The sequence below is a fragment of the Podarcis liolepis genome (assembly GCF_965112155.1).
Source record: "Podarcis liolepis genome assembly, chromosome: 14".
NCBI lineage: Eukaryota > Metazoa > Chordata > Lepidosauria > Squamata > Lacertidae > Podarcis > Podarcis liolepis.
The window spans coordinates 48277874-48293804 of record NC_139569.1 but is presented as its reverse complement, the minus strand read 5'-3'; the positions used below and the strand labels follow the sequence as shown (position 1 = coordinate 48293804).

Below are 15931 nucleotides of genomic sequence, written 5' to 3'. Positions count from 1 at the left end.
AAGCTACCACTGTGTTTTTCTCTGTGTGTTTTTAAACTAAATCTGCCAGCCCTGCTCCATTCCAAAACACTCCTGCAGCCCCATGAATCCATCTTTCACAGCTCATTTAACTTCACCATTTGTTTACAAATCCTTGAAAAACAACCAACACCAACTCAGATCTGACAGAGATGGAGGCTGCATGGCAAAAGCATTAAGTGCTGGAGAATAAAAAATGCGTGCTCTGCCTGTAGGCCAGACTACCAATGAGATAAAGTTGGAGTAGTGGCGGCAGCAGATCCAGCCCGTTTCAAAGTCCCCTGAACCAGCAGGTCTCGGCAGCAGTTCTGTTGATCTGCTGCTCATCGTTCTATGAGAAGCATGCCAGCTTTGTAGGAAGAAAATGACAGCTTAGAATGCTGCAAAGCAAGTTGAAGGGATACAGACTTAGAAAGCAAAATACGATGCTGATGTTCAACAACTGTGGCAGGAAAGCAATCCTGCTGGTGACACCACCAGGGACACCAGTAAAGGCCAGAGGACATGGAAGCCCACAGACTCTGCAGGGAGGGCAAAAGGGGACAGAGCAGGCCTGATGCAAGCCTGAGGGTCAGGTTTTCCTTTACCTGTGCATCCTCCAGCTGGGCTTCCAAAGCGGTTTTGGTCAGTGCCAGTTCCTGCCTTTCCTCTGCCAGACGTGCCAGAGCCTCTTCCAAGTGCTGCTTCTCTTTCTGCCATAAAAGACAAGGTTATCTTTGAAAAAACTGAGGAAGCCTTCTCCCCATGGTGTTTCTCCCAAAGATACAACATTTCAAACTTCTGCCCATTTTGGAACTCCAAAACTTCTGCTCCCGTACAATGAGTCTACATATTCACCTAGTTTGGCTCTCTTTCTTGTGGCACCAATTCTGCTCTTTTATCTACCCAGCTCCTCAAACCAAGTGAAGGCAGCCCTGTTTAGGGAACCTTTTAATGTTTGACACACTATTGTATTTTAATATTTTGTTAGAAGCTGCCCAGAGTGGCTGGGGAAACCCAGCCAGATGGGCGGGGTATAAATAAATAAATAAATAATAATAATAATAATAATAATAATAATAATAATAATAATATGTGGCCTCACCACCCTCTCTGCATGCCCCACGAGGGCCAAGGGATTGCCCTCTGAACCCTGCTATTGCAGCTGCACGCGGAGCTGCCTGATGCCAAGTCATGCCATTGGTCCACCTAGCTTAGTACTGTTTACACGGGCCAGCAGAGGCTCTCCAGGGTCCCTGGCCCCACCTGGAGATGTCAGCAGAGAGATCGAGCTGAGGGTCATCTGCATGCAGAGCTACAGCCCTTCCCCATTTATCTTACTCACATCCTTTGAAACCCTCCCTTGACACCCCCTGCCCCAGCAGAAGTCAAGTGGGAGGGTGGGGGTTAAAGGCACCACATATTTGGAATTTTTCTATGAGAAGCTTTCCTGGAGTCAGTGGTGATGTCACCTGAGTGATGGGCAGATTTTTTTCATTTGCCCAGGCAGCCCAACATGATGACTAGGTAGTTTTAGAGTTTTTATGCCCTTCCTTGGATATGGTCCACTACTTTTGTTACTTTGCTTTCATTCTATTTATTTTTGTAGGCATTTTTATTCTGCCTAATCCATGGTGTCCTTTGGGCAGTTCACAATTTAAAAATCAAATGAATTTATTATTACGGTCACAAACCAATTCCGGCTCACTTACAATATCAGGAAAAACATAAAACACAACAGGAATACATTGAATTGCCATTGGGTATAACAGAGACAATTCAGATATAGTGGCAGTTAAAAATATATATTAAATCTTGATCACTAAATTATAACCTAAAATTGTCATTTAAAATCACTTAATCACTTTGGTAGTACAGCTTGTTCCCTAAGTTTTATGGCAGTCGCACAGAATTTGACCACCCTTAGCGTGATCTCTAGATCCTTGTCCTCTACCAGGAGTTTTAGACATTGAAGTTCGGACCCATTTGGAGATTTTTGAATAACAGGAGTGATAAATACCGAGCGTATATCCCCGTAGAAACAAAATCAAATAAATATACAATCCACAATGCTTTAACAAACCAGGGAGTGATATTCAACTAAGTTTTACTCAGGGCAGACCCACTGAAATTAATGGGCCTAACTTAATTACCGTATTTTTTGCACCATAACACTCACTTTTTTCCTCCTAGAAAGTAAGGGGAAATGTCTGTGCGTGTTATGGAGGAAATGCCTACAGGTGGCATGCCTACGGATTTTCTTCCTCTAAAAACTACGTGCGTGTTATGGTCGGGTGCGTGTTATAGAGCGAAAAATACGGTATATTCAGTGGGTCTACACTGAGTAAAAGGTGAAACTCACACAGTGTGTGTGTGTGTGTGTGTGTGTGTGAAGGCAATAGCAGCACAAAGTTAATTTTAAAGTGTGTATCTTCAAGGGTGATTTTAGTTACTATGATTGTGTTGGCATGACTACTGTGTTCAACCTAACAATCTTACGCAGAAGGGTGACTTCTGTACAGTATTTACAAAATAAAGCAAATAAAGAAGAAACCATCTTGTTCAGACTTCACCTTCCTTACTCTGCCCAGCCCCTTGTTACAAGGCCCGCAAGCCATACTGGCTGGGGCTGATGGGAGTTGTAGTTTGAAACATCTAGAGGCTCCAGGCCGGCAAAGGTCACCCTAAACCCTTCCACTTGTGCCTTTGCTACAGCTGAGCATTCAAAGCCACAGGTTTCTTTTGGCTTCTAAACATGTTGGCTGTGGCTAAGCAGTGGATTAGTGTATTTGGATGATGGGCAGATTTTTTCATTTGCCCAAGCAGCCCAACATGATGACTAGGTAGTTTTAGTGTTTTTAGTGGGGTTTAGATAATAAAAAATATATCTGTTATAAAACAACGAATAAAAAGGAATAAAAAAAACAAGCATCAGGTAAGGAGGGATGGGAAGTGAAGAAGAAACTTTGGATGTTAAAAAAATTGTATATGATGACAAATGCTTTGAAACATTTTTGGAGACTTAATAAATAAGATATTAAAAAACCACACATGCTGGCTGTGGGTTGTGCATCAATGCTCACCTCATAGCTCTTTATTACTTCCTCCCTTTTCCCTCCTTCTCCTCTCATGCTCTCCAGCTCCTGCTGGAGTTCTTTGCTTTGCTTCTCCAGCTCTGCAATGGCTCCTTCCAACTCCTGGCTCTGCTCCACCATCTTGGCCACTTGAACTTCTGCTGTCCTCTGCATCTTCTCGGCCGCAGCCTTGGCACTGGACAGGGAGCCCATTTTCTAGGAACACAACACATGACATGGGTCAGAAGACGGCAGCTCTGAGAAGACTCACCACATACAGACAGACAGACACACACACACACACACACACACACACAATGTATAGAATGTGCCTCCATTGGAAAGTCACACTGGCCTGTATCTGAAGAGATGGTCAACATTGGCATCTTGAACCTCAAAGTATGTGGCTTCATGTCCACAGGGTTGTAAATGGAGACTGGAGGGGGCAGAATTGCTCTGGATTTAAAGTGGCAGAAGCCAAAGTCCTGTTTGCTGATGAATTTAGATGGTCTGACCAATTTGCTCAAAAAAGAGGCAACTTAAGCATTTGCGAGTGGGGAGGAGAGGATATGCTGGGTCATTAGAAAGTAGAAATCAGGAAGCTGTTGAACCCTCTCAGCAGGCTGCTGGCAGAGGCTCCATCTGTTGCCTGATGGACTTTGTTGATGTGTTTGCTTAACACACGGGCTTGGAGTTAGCAGGTGGCCAAGGAGGGGGTCCTGAGCCTTTAAATGCAATTCCATCTTAACAAACACTTAAAAAAAAAGAGGAACAAACACTGTTATAGAAGATCCTCCACCAGCAGATTTGCATCAGCAGAAACTCAGACTAGGCAGATATGAACCAGGAGAGTCCATGCTTCCCACCTGGGATTCATCATTTGAACCATCTGCCATGGAGGAGGAGGAAACCATCGCATGACATATCTTAGAGAATCAGCATCAAAGCAGGAATGCCGTGAACAGGGAGAGGCAGTGAAGGAAGTGGCTTTGGGGCTCACACAGTCTGTCTTCTAAATACAGTGGTACCTCGGGTTAAGTGCTTAATTCGTTCTGGAGGTCCGTTCTTAACATGAAACTGTTCTTAACCTGAAGCACCACTTTAGCTAATGGGACCTCCTGCTGCTGCCACCCCGCCGGAGCACAATTTCTGTTCTCATCCTGAAACAAAGTTCTTAACCTGAAGCACTATTTCTGGGTTAGCGGAGTGTGTAACCTGAAGCATATGTAACCCGAGGTACCACTGTATATGGTTTCTCTTTTCAACTCTGGTTTGCTGCAAGTCTACTAGGAAGAATATACCAGAGGGCAACAGCTTTGGACATCACTGGGTCCCACAGTGTGGAAAGGCAGAATTTAACAGGAATGGTTCAATGGACAGCACTAAAACAGCTTCCCTGGCCATTCTCTCTAACCAAAAACGCACAATGGACACTGGGAATGGAGCTGGGGTTGAAGAACTGGGATTAATTGACAGGTATGATGGCTCTCCTTCCTTGGTTTTTTAGCAGAGGCTGGATGGCCACCTGTCATCAGTGGCGTAGTGTTGGGGGTGCAGGGGGGGCCGGCCGCACCGGGCGCAACATCTGGGGGTTAGGATTAGGGGGCGCAAATCCACGGGTTAGGGGCGCAAATCCACGGGTTAGGGGGCGCAAATTACTTGCCTTGCCCCGGGTGCTGACAACCCACGCTACGCCACTGCCTGTCATGGGTGCTTTAGCTGAGATTCCTGGGCTCTTGCCAGCCTCTGATGCAAGGGCCCGTCCCACTGGCTTGGCTAGCACCACTGGCCATTTGACTCCTCCCTTCGCAGAACTGTTCCCATTGGCAGCCTGCCACTCCATCATCTAATACTTTCTAAGAGTTGCTACACAGATTTGCCTATTTTGCTTTTCTACTCCTCCTTCCTTTTCCCCACTGTAACGTGCCTATCAGATTGAACGTCATTTTTAAAATTGCATGATTTGTTAGAAAGGCTTTAGCTAGCAGATAGCTAGCAAGATAGACAGATCAGGTGGGTCTGCCTCTGCTGTGGCTGCGCAGGTTTGTTCCAAGTTCTCACAAAGGAGAGCCGAGAGTTTTCTGCTCATTAGCAAACACTCCAGAGAGGGGCCTGCCTTTCCTTTGGCCTCACACTGAAAGGACCTGCTGAGCCGCAGAACTCAGTGAATGCATTGCTGAGGTCTCTCATAACCCTCCAAGTGCTGGTCACACCCACGTTTAGGGACAACTCGAGTGCAACTTCCAGCGCCATCAACCTGGCACACGGGCTCTTGTCATGCGGGCAGCATGGCTTTGCAGCTCCCATGTGGTAGTGGGAGAGAGAGAAACAGGGGGAAAGTAGTAACTCTCAGAGGGGCTTTCACAAGGTTCGCTGGACGTGCATTCTGCCATGTGGCTCCATACAAAGATGCCGGTGGCAGTTTTCTAGCCAGAGAAGGCAAGGGCCATTGGGAGAAGTTGGCACAGAGATGGTATTGGAAGCACCAGTCTTTCCAAACTCTGTCTTACTTTCTATCGAGCATTTTAAATTGGATTAATTGAAACAGAGCAGAGAAGGGAGGGGTGTGTGTGTGTGTGTGTGTGTGTGAGAGAGAGAGAGAGAGAGAGAGAGAGAGAGTGCTCTCCATCCCCAACGTCCTTTGTACAAAACTGAACCCTTTTGGATGGGGAATGACTTTGGGCTGCTGCCTGCTCTCCCTAATGTTTATCAGCTCCTCGATGCCAATTCATCTGCCCCTTTCGGCTCCCCAGAGCTGACCAGTAAAGAGCCATGCTATGAGAACCTATTCCAAGGCTTTCTGCCCCCCCCCCCATGTTATTTAGAATCACGAGGCTGGAAGGAAGGGGGGGAAGGGGGTGTACGAGTAAAAGCTGTTGAAGGCAACCCAAAGCTGTGTGACCGGCACTTAGTCACCAACCGCCACAGGTCTCCAACCACCTTGGCAGCTATGCAAAGGTTACACTTTCGCTCAAATGAGCTGCCCTTTAACCAGTTCTCCCATGCATTGCGGTACAAAATGTTTTTAAGAGGGATTTGTCCCACTGCCACCATCCTGTCACCCTCAGACCAAACTTTGCTAAAGGAATCCCATTATGCACATGAAAGTGAAAGCTGAGGGAGATTATGTTGTTCATAGCTCAAGACTGAATGGCGGGGATGTGGGGATGTAATATTTCAAATTAATACTTTGCAACTGTGCATTAACCAACTCCTCACTGATCACTCTCAATATCTGCTGCTTATTATAGGGTTTAAAACAAGAAATAGTTTCTAGCCCAATGGTTGCCATTAATTTGATTGGAATTAATTTTAGAATGAAATGATTTTAGAATGTTTTATCGTTTTACTGTTGTTAGCCGCTCTGAGCCCGGCTTCGGCTGGGGAGGGCGGGATATAAATAAAATTTATTATTATTTATTATATTATTAAATCCATAGAGATGATCTAGTCTTCAACCAATATCTCTACCCAAGCTTTCCATTTAAAAAAGAAGCTAACTGTACAAACAAAAAAAGAATATGAGGGAAATATGGGACAAGGAGGAAAATGCAGCACAGCCGAGTCTTGTGCTAAAAACCAGGAGAGGTACGGTAATAGCTGAATACAGAATCATTGTTAAAAGGGCACCTCCCTCAAACAGTCTTCCTTGCAGTAGCCTCAATGGAACAGGATAGGCCTCATTCCGAAGACATCCCACAGTTCTGGCACAAAGACATGTCTCGTGTGCCCACCCACAGGACCTCAGGTGGTGGAAGAAAGAGAAGGAAGGGCCTCTGGTGTCCATTGAAGAGTCCAGGTAGAAAATTTGTGGGTGGAGACAGTCCCAGGATTGGAACCAATAAAGATGTTACAGAACTGGAGGATTGTCTTGCTGCAGCTAATACTCTGGCAGCTGCCATTTCAGTCTTACGTTTCACATTAGACAGAGAAGACACCTCCTGCTCTATATATCAAAGGACTGCAGGATTTTACAATGCTCTCTTTTTCCAAATGTACCACCTATTTCAATACATGGACTCTACTTGAAAGATCTGGTCAGTGTATATGGAAACCGCCTCCTAAGGATCCCAACAGCCTCAATCTGGTCTGTGCACCTGCCTCATCTCCCACAGCTGGAAGAAATGTGGGCTGAACGAGGTAACTGCTAGGTGGATTTGTAGCTGGTTGATTGAGTATTCATTGATGGTTCCTCATCATCCTGGGGGGAAAGTGATACAGGGTTCTGTCCTGGGCCCATTGTAGTTCAATGTCTTTATAAAAATGGGCCAACATAAAGGAGTTCCTAAGAAGGACAGAGTTTGCGGCTGAAACTCTGTGTCAGTCAAAGACATAATTCGTGTACTCCTTGGATCCCCATTTTATAACGATCTTAGAAATAATTACATCCACCCATTGTTAAGATCACAGAAGGGAGGTACGTCTCTTGCAAAGGCTTGATTTTTGTTGTCTAATGTAGAGAAGTATATATCCTTTAGAACAATTTTTTTGCCAAGGCTTTACAAATTCGTGTAATAAAACTTAAATGAGGAATAGGAAATCATTTATCCTCTAAAGGTCGGGGAGTAGAAATGTGAGCCACTATAAGCAGCAGTATTCTTCTTATTATTTTTATGTGTGTAATGTAAACACAATAAACTGAACTGAATGTCTTTATGACTTGGATGAAGGAATTGAGGGGATGCTCATCAAATCTGCAGATGACACCAAACTGGGAGGGTGCCCTGGGATGTGAGTGGAAGTCACGTGGCAGCAGCACAACAGCGGGAGGCGCCATTAGCGAAAGTGCGCCTCATGTTACGAGCGGTTTCAGGTTGAGAACGGACCTCCGGAACGAATTAAGTTCGTAACCGGAGGTACCACTGTAGAAGTAACTCTATTAAATAACTTCCAGGACAACAATGCAAATGTACACAACAAGGAACTCATGAGTCACTTACTCTCAGCAGTTAGAAACATCATAAGTAGACCCTGGAAAGACCTATCAGGAACAAACATAGACCACTGGAACCAAAATGTATGGGAAACCGCCCTACTGGAGAACTTAGCCAACATACTTAAACTAGCATGGGGACCAGCAAAGGAAGACGCCTTCATCCCAGTGTGGTTCCTCTTCATCACATACACAGCACAACAAGACAACAACCTACCCCCCACAATAACATACAAACCAATATGGCTAACCTGACCAAACAACCACCCCCACATATAAACAAGCCACACTGCAACCAACTGAACACAACCAACCAAACCCCAGGCCCTCCAACCCCTCGCAATGCCAATGAAGATAAATACATAAATATTGGACCTACCCATCTCTTCCTCCAACCATAAGATGCCTATGACATTAGTGTCTCATACTGAACATTAACGAACCGTGAAAAAGACTCTATGAATCAAAAATGGAGGTGCTATATGTACTTTCCCTTGTGTATTTGTCAATTTTGTAATACAAGAACATCTTCAATAAAAACTAATGGGGGAAAAAAGAAATAGCACGATTTTTTGAAACAAAAGCAGATGACATTTTAAAAGAGATTTAATTGTTTATTTATTTATTTAATGGTCCTGAAAGCCTCAAAAGTGCTGCTAATAATCCCAAATCCAGGCTAAGAAAAGATTCAGCTGCTGGAGTGAAGCGGGGGGATTTGTGGTGTGGCCAGATCCTGGGGGTCTAACTTGACCGGTGTTCCGTACCTGAGAAACAGATAGCTTCTGGATCTGCCCAAAGGCACTGTTATTTCCTAACAACTTGGGTTACGTATAACAAGAATTGCACATGGGGGAAGCACTGTGTAAGGAACACCATACCCTCTCCCTACTCCCCCCTGCCCTACTCAAACACACAGAGATACAGAGCCTTGGGATCCAGAAGCAGCCAGGTTAAGCCAGGTTGACAACATCGATTTGTTCCAGATGCCCCCAAACCAACAGCAGAGTGTTTAAAGGCTATACAAAGTTTGGAGTTAGATGCCTGTGCTGGACTAACCTTGTTTTACTGTAACCCCACCCCAGCCCCACCACGCTCTGCCCTCCTTCATTTGTGATTCACAGCAGCTCTCCCAAGGGTTAAAACGTGATTACTTGATTTAACACAAAGCACAGAATACAAGCCACAGAACCGGCTGTGCAAGATTCCTGCAGGCAAAGGCCAAAATCACCTGCTCACTTATCCAGATAGGCTGAGAATATCTCAAGAACCTAGGTGGAAAAAACCCACTTAAAAAAGAGCCTTCAGTGGCCGGCTGGCCTGGCCTTGAACCTGAGCTCTTCACTTCTGAGACTAATTCCTTGCAACACTCAGTGTGTGCCAAGAAGGCATGGGAGGCGGGCACATGGCCGGGCTGGTTTGCCACAAAAAGAGCAGCGCACTGCACTGGTTTGAAGGGTGGGTTTCTTTTAGCACAGCCAACGGCAAGTGGCAATTTTGTTAGGCTTGGTTGCATATAGCTAAATGCAGCAAGTATTTATTAGGAAGGCACCTGGGACAACACAACCTCCCACCCCAGGAGCTGATGCCAATCTGTACAGAAGTCAGCCAGCAGTACACTGAGAAGGAGAAGACGGGGAGGTGGGAAACCCCCCAGGCCAAATGCTGGCTCAGCCACAAACTTGTCAGGCTGCCTGTGGCAAATTGCTGCCCTTTCACCCCCAGTGCCATTGGTGCCACACTAGAGGGCAGAGGCTTTGGGCCCCACATGGCAGGAAGGCTCTGAGCAGCGCAGGGCTGGCTTGCCACATTGAGACGTCAGCCAAGCACAACACATTGTCCTCTAAAGAGAGAAGCCCTAATAAGACCAGAGCCTTAAATTACTGCACTGCACCCCTGCTCAGCCCCCACCCACTCCATCTGCAAAAAAGGAGATAAAAATGACCAAGTTGATGTGTCTGCTGAAGCTGGTGCCCTCCATATTTATTGGACTACAATTCCCATCATCCATGATCACTGGCTATGTTGGCTAGGGCCAATGGGAGTTGTAGTCCAACAACATCTGGAGGGCACCAGCTTGGCAGGTCAACTTCAAATTTTCTCCTACATGTGCTTCTACTTCAGTGACCTGGGAGTTAAGAAAGAGAAGAGCCTCCTTAGTGGTGGCCCCCCCGTTAAACTCCCTTTTTACAAATGTATACCCAGCACTTTTGCTGGCCCTAGGGAAAGTGCCTGGCCTATTCATCCTTTAATTACTCAATTCAGCTGTTATTTTTAAGTAACAATGTTGTCTTGCTTCCATTTTTATAATTTGCTACTGTTTCAATCCTTCTGCTAGAAATATTTTAACAAAATACATAAACATAAAATGTACATGAGAAGCACACAGGGCAGAACCAGGCATTTCTGACCACCTGGGCCTATAGCCAAAGCCAGCTTCCCAGCATCTCCACACACACACACACACACACACACACACACACACACACACCATTCCAGGTCCACTACATAAAAGGTACCATGGATGGTGCAATTGCAGAAGGAGCCCACAAGACTCCCTAGTGGAGGGCAATATCTGCCGGGGCACCAGTTCTGCAGTGCAGCCTAAGAGGCACATGCTGCTCAATGGGCTAGCATAGCAACCAAGAAAGCTATCCACTTTGGTGACCAAAACGGATCCAAGTCTCTCCAATACAAATTCTTCCTCTCCTGCTTCCAAAATGCCGCTTTCCAATGTGTCAGAAGCACAACTCTAGCTGCTACTGCACCCTCCCTCTCAAGTGCACAAATCAATCTGGGCAGATCTGCAACGTGGCTCAAAAATTGACTCCCTTGGGAGGTTGTGGACTCTCCTTCCTTGGAGGTTTTTAAGCAGAGGCTGGATGGCTATCTGTCACGGATGCTTTAGCTGAGATTCCTGCATTGCAGGGGGTTGGACTAGATGACCCCTGGGGTCCCAACTCTGTAATTCTAGGATTCTGTTGCTAAAGTACAGCTAAGTCCTTGCAGCTCAGGAGGCCCATTTAACTACACAGCTAAGTGTGACTCACAACATTCCCTTCATGTCAGAAGGAAGCCAAGTTCAAAGCAGATTTTCAGTTTCTGGTCATCTTGGATGGGCCCAAGAGTTGCCCTGCAATCCTGCTGATGAATTTACAGAAAAGACTTAGTGCTGAATGTGGAATAAGCTGGTTATCTTAACTGGATATAAGAATATCACCGTCTGGACAGTTTAAAAAACAAGCATATTGTGGGTTGGGAAAACAACCCCTGCCCCACAGGTCAAGCCAGCAGTCTGGCCATACAACAGCAGTTTAGAGAGTTTGCTTAGCTTAAAGACAGTGGGGCGAAAAACTGCATCAACAAATGAAGGTGGAAAATAAGGCTGGATTTTGTTTGTTTTGCTTTAACTCTCAAAGCAGTTCTTATAGTAAATAACCTTTCCTCCTTTGGGTCAAAGGATAACTGGACACAATGCTGAAGGAGACCCGGTGACTTATCTTCCAACACCTCAGTTGTGACCCACCTAAGTTATAGGCCAACTCCCTTCCAGGGATACAGTGATGCAGTAGCCCCAGGAGAATGGATCTGAATTCTGACTCTCAGTACTAAAATCCTAGAAGGAATTGGGTGCGTACATCGCCTGAGAGATTATTGTATACTTAGCCTAATTATCAAAAGACATGCTAATAACAGACAGTGGGGGCTGGATTAACCCATTTTACCTTGGTAGTTTATCACTCAGAATTAGGGTTTAGTTGAAAGGAAGATCACTGGACTTCCTTCTGAAGGCTTCTAATCTAACATCTAAACTTAAATTTGAACTCTAAATTGAAGGCTTCTCCATTTGGGATGCCATTAAAAGCTGAAAACTAGGAGACAGGCAAGTCTGACTCATTAGACATTTCCACCAATGGCAGGAGGCTTCTGTAGCACAGAATCGCTTTAGGAAGACTTCAACAGGTAAAATCTCCATGTAATCACGATCTGTGTTAATTCCAGAAGAGGCAAGATGGGCATAAAAATACCTTGGGTTAGCTCAGTTCCTGTCACTCATTTCAAAGTTCCCACCCCCAACCCATTTTTTGACTTAGCAACAAAACTTGGCCTGACACAAAACTTTTGGAGATAACACATGTGCTGGAATAACAGCTTTTCTGGATTTCAGAAATTTCCCCACCCAAGTGGGGGGAATGTGTGCAACGTCAAACACTACTTTCGCCTCAACTCCATGCCACCGTCTTCACGCTTTGCCTACAAATATGAAAAAAAGGAATACCTCTAGCGTGGGCTTGCTGTGGGAACGAACCATCCCAGTGGCAGCCTGCCCATCACTTGAGGGGCTACAACATCATGTGATGGTTTGTCTGTGTTATGGACCATCACCACAGACCAAGTGTCACAGGCAGACTGTTCACATCGCTTGGCATTGGACATTGAGCCTTTGGTGCAATCCGTTCACATCTCGGCTGGAAGACCTGTTCCCTGCCTTGCAGGCCTTTTCCACCTGCCATGGGAGGCTGACGCCTTGACTGACTCCAGCTACCAAAGCTGAGGTGGCTGAACAGACTCTTGGGTTGGGGAATTGTTTGAGGGGGGGCGTTGTTGCTGTTAGGAGGGATTATGTTGCTGTTATTAGTGCCCTAATTGTTTTAAATGTTTTAATTGTTTCTAACTGCTTTTTAACTTGTGTGTTTTTTAATTTGGGGATGTTGTTGTTTTAAATCATAGAATCATAGAATCATAGAATCATAGAGTTGGAAGAGACCACAAGGGCCATCGAGTCCAACCCCCTGCCAAGCATGAAATCAAAGGACATAAGACGTCCCTGGGAAGAGAGGAGCTGGGGAGAGCAGGGGCGACTGGAAACTGGTATATTTAGCAGTACATCCAGCCTCTGGATAGTCCAATGGAGCCACAACTAGCTTTCTCTTTGTCCATGAATTTGCCTAATCTCCTCTAGTCATTGCCAGATGCTGCAGCTATTGAGTGATGGCTTGCTCTGTGTGAACCAAGGTGCAGTTTGAGTCAAAAGAGGACTCCAGAGCCTTGTTCCTGGGTTAATAACAGAGTGTGTCACTCCTATCTTTGATTACCACGTACAGTTCACGCTAAACAAGCCACTTCATTCACAGCATAAACACAGCCTAACGTGGCTACAAGCAGCCAGAGCAGGAAAAGGATTAACCTATCAACAAGTGGTTATTTCAGGGCTGTGTTATCCTCTTAGCCGTACATTGCTTCTGCCACACTCTGTTTGCTTGGCTCTCCAGCACAGCCAAGGTCATACCAATCGAGTAGAAGATTAACTCGCGTTCCCAGCAATGGCCTGGGTCTCGCTAGACGGGTGGATTGTTTTCCCTCAGGGCCTCAACCTGTGGACTTGTTAGGCTTTAAACAGGGAAACCCCAAAGCTCCCGCCATACCAATATAGGTTTCCCTGTTTCAGATGTGACACCATCAGACAGAAGTATTCTCTTGCTTCTAGATAGCCTTAGGAAAAGAGCGAGACTAGACTCCAGCAGAACTGGCCAAGCTTTGAGAACTAAGGCAGCATGGCATGTATTACACCTGATACCAGGGGCAGCATGAAAACGTTTTGGTGCCCAAGACAGACCATCTCACTTCTTAAATCAACTTCTGTACAACACAGAGCACTGGGAAATTCTCCTGCACAAGCCCCACTGAAATAAATATGCAAGAGTACAGCCAAGCTCTTTTTCCATCTCATGTTCACGTCAGTGGGGTTTGTGCTAGAGAACTTCCTGATGGGCCGGCCCAATCTCTCTCTGCACCCCTTCATAGCACCAAAAATTCAACAGCAGAGGGAAATCACATCACATGGCCTCTGGCCAGGAAGTGCCACATTGTGCTATGCGCTGCTGCTTCATGGGGCCTTTATGGCTGTAATTAGTGCTGCAGCCAAGTAGATAAGAAAATGATTTTTAAAAACCCAAACACAGAAAGGCAAACAGACTATTCAGTTCAAATAAATGGAAATAACAGAACAGCAGAAGATTTTGACACCTCTGCCAAAAAGTAAGCTGGTTATATAAAGTTCAGTTGGGCCAAAAGAATTAACATGGGAGGGTTTTAACAAAGTGGCTCAAATGAAACTTCCAGATATAAATAATGTCAGCTTGACAAACAATAAGAACCACATGATTACCCTTCCGTGCAGAATGTTAGGTTTTTTTTAACCACATGGTGTGTGTTTTTTAACTGCTAATATAAACATATATTTGCCAGATCTTTCAGCCAATTATTGACAATCAAGCAGAACATCCCATTGGGATATGCAGTTATCTGTATTCAGAGGCTTCTCTGCAGCAGCAACTTGACTACAGAATTCCCTGCACTAGAGGTGTGATCAGCACTGATCAGGCCTTCAGGTACCAAGTTAAAATGTCCTTCTTCAAGCAGACTTGCTCTTGGTGGAACTGATCAGTCTCAGAACAGGTTTTGGAATCCAGGCAGATTATGCCTGCTGCTGTATTTTGTCTCATTATTTTAAACTGCTCTTTTACTCTTCTATTCATAATTTAAATGTTACTCATTTTGTAAACTGACCTGGAATTTGTTTGAATGAAGGATGGTTTAGAAATGCAACAAATAAACAACAAAACATCTAAAGGAACTCCTTTTACTTCCAATATCCACCCACCCACAAAGCAGATTTAAGTAGGCTTGAGTAGGAGAACTGCTCAGTTCTGATAAGTCACCATTTCCACCACGCAACCAGAAAAATCAAGTGAAATCATTGTGTAAAAAGCAGGGACAGTCAACAATACCAGCCGTCCCCAACCTGGTGCTCTCCAAATTCCAACCACTTGGATTTCCAAATTCCCACCACTTCAGCCAGTTCAACTGTATAATCCTGGGGCTGATGAAAGTTGCAGTTCACAACAGCTAAAGGGAACCAGGCTGGGGACATGTGAGCTATGTAATGCACAAAGAATACATCAGAGAGATAGAATGCTGGGAAGGGACGCAGTGAAGGGCCAACCCCCTCCCCCTCACCCATATATGCATGGCAGAGCAGGGCGGTGGCTGTGGAAGCCACAGGAAAAGGGTCAAATTGTCAACAGAACTGGCTCCTTCCCACCAGCTCTTGCTACTGAAGATTGCTGGTGAAATTCACCCAAAACATTGGTGGCCTATGCCTAAGCCACAGGCAGGAAGCAAACAAGTGCTGCCTGTGTTAACATATCTTATTGTTATTACTGCAATATGATATTCACAATGGAAAATGTGGTCTGGTCAGATTAAAAACTGAATGGATCTAGCACACTCAAGATTAAAGGGACTGACCGGGGAGGGGAAGGATGACGGCATCAGAGCCTTTGAGTTTCCACAAAGTGTTTAAAGGGATAATCTGTGCCTTGCAGGCTTTGTCTAATGACTTGCCAAGACCATTAAATAGATTTTTACATGTGCATGGACTCAGCTTCACAAGGATGCTCTGTGGAGGCCAAAGAAGTTCTGCTGCAGGATGTAGGTTGGCTTTTACATTCCGAACATGCAGCAAATAAACAGAGCAAAGTATCTGAAATGGGAGGTAAATGTTTATTCCATTTTTGACCAGTTGGCCAGGAAGCAACAAGCAAGTGGCTTATATGTGCCACTCAGTGTGGCAAAGTAGGGGGGACAGGCAAATGTGGCCCCATTTGGGGTACAATCCACCAGGATGTATGAAACGGCTTCATTCCCAGGGCTGGGAATACATTTTGACACCTTAGGTTCCCCCTTTACAAACAGAGAAGTGCCTGTGGTGGGCACTTAAATCTTATATCAAAGCGGGCAATAGCACAGTACCCTTCACTGCACCAGCAGAGGGCAGCAGGCAAGTGGGGGGGTGCAGAGTTCTGTCCTCTCTGCACTCCTTAGCAACAGCTACAGGAACAAAACAAAACAAACAAAAAAACAAATC

General features: G+C 45.3%; 1 protein-coding gene across 7 annotated transcripts in view; it reads right to left on the bottom strand.

The window, feature by feature from the left end:
- CGNL1 (cingulin like 1) overlaps positions 1-15931 on the bottom strand; it is a 90362-nt gene that overhangs the window by 21544 nt on the left and 52887 nt on the right. For all 7 annotated transcript variants that reach the window (XM_083475589.1, XM_083475587.1, XM_083475586.1 and 4 more), the window contains 2 exons: positions 3081-3287; positions 606-710 (listed from right to left, as the gene is read on the bottom strand). In XM_083475589.1, coding sequence (XP_083331715.1) covers positions 606-710; positions 3081-3287 — 312 coding nt within the window. The remainder of the gene's footprint in view (positions 1-605; positions 711-3080; positions 3288-15931) is intronic.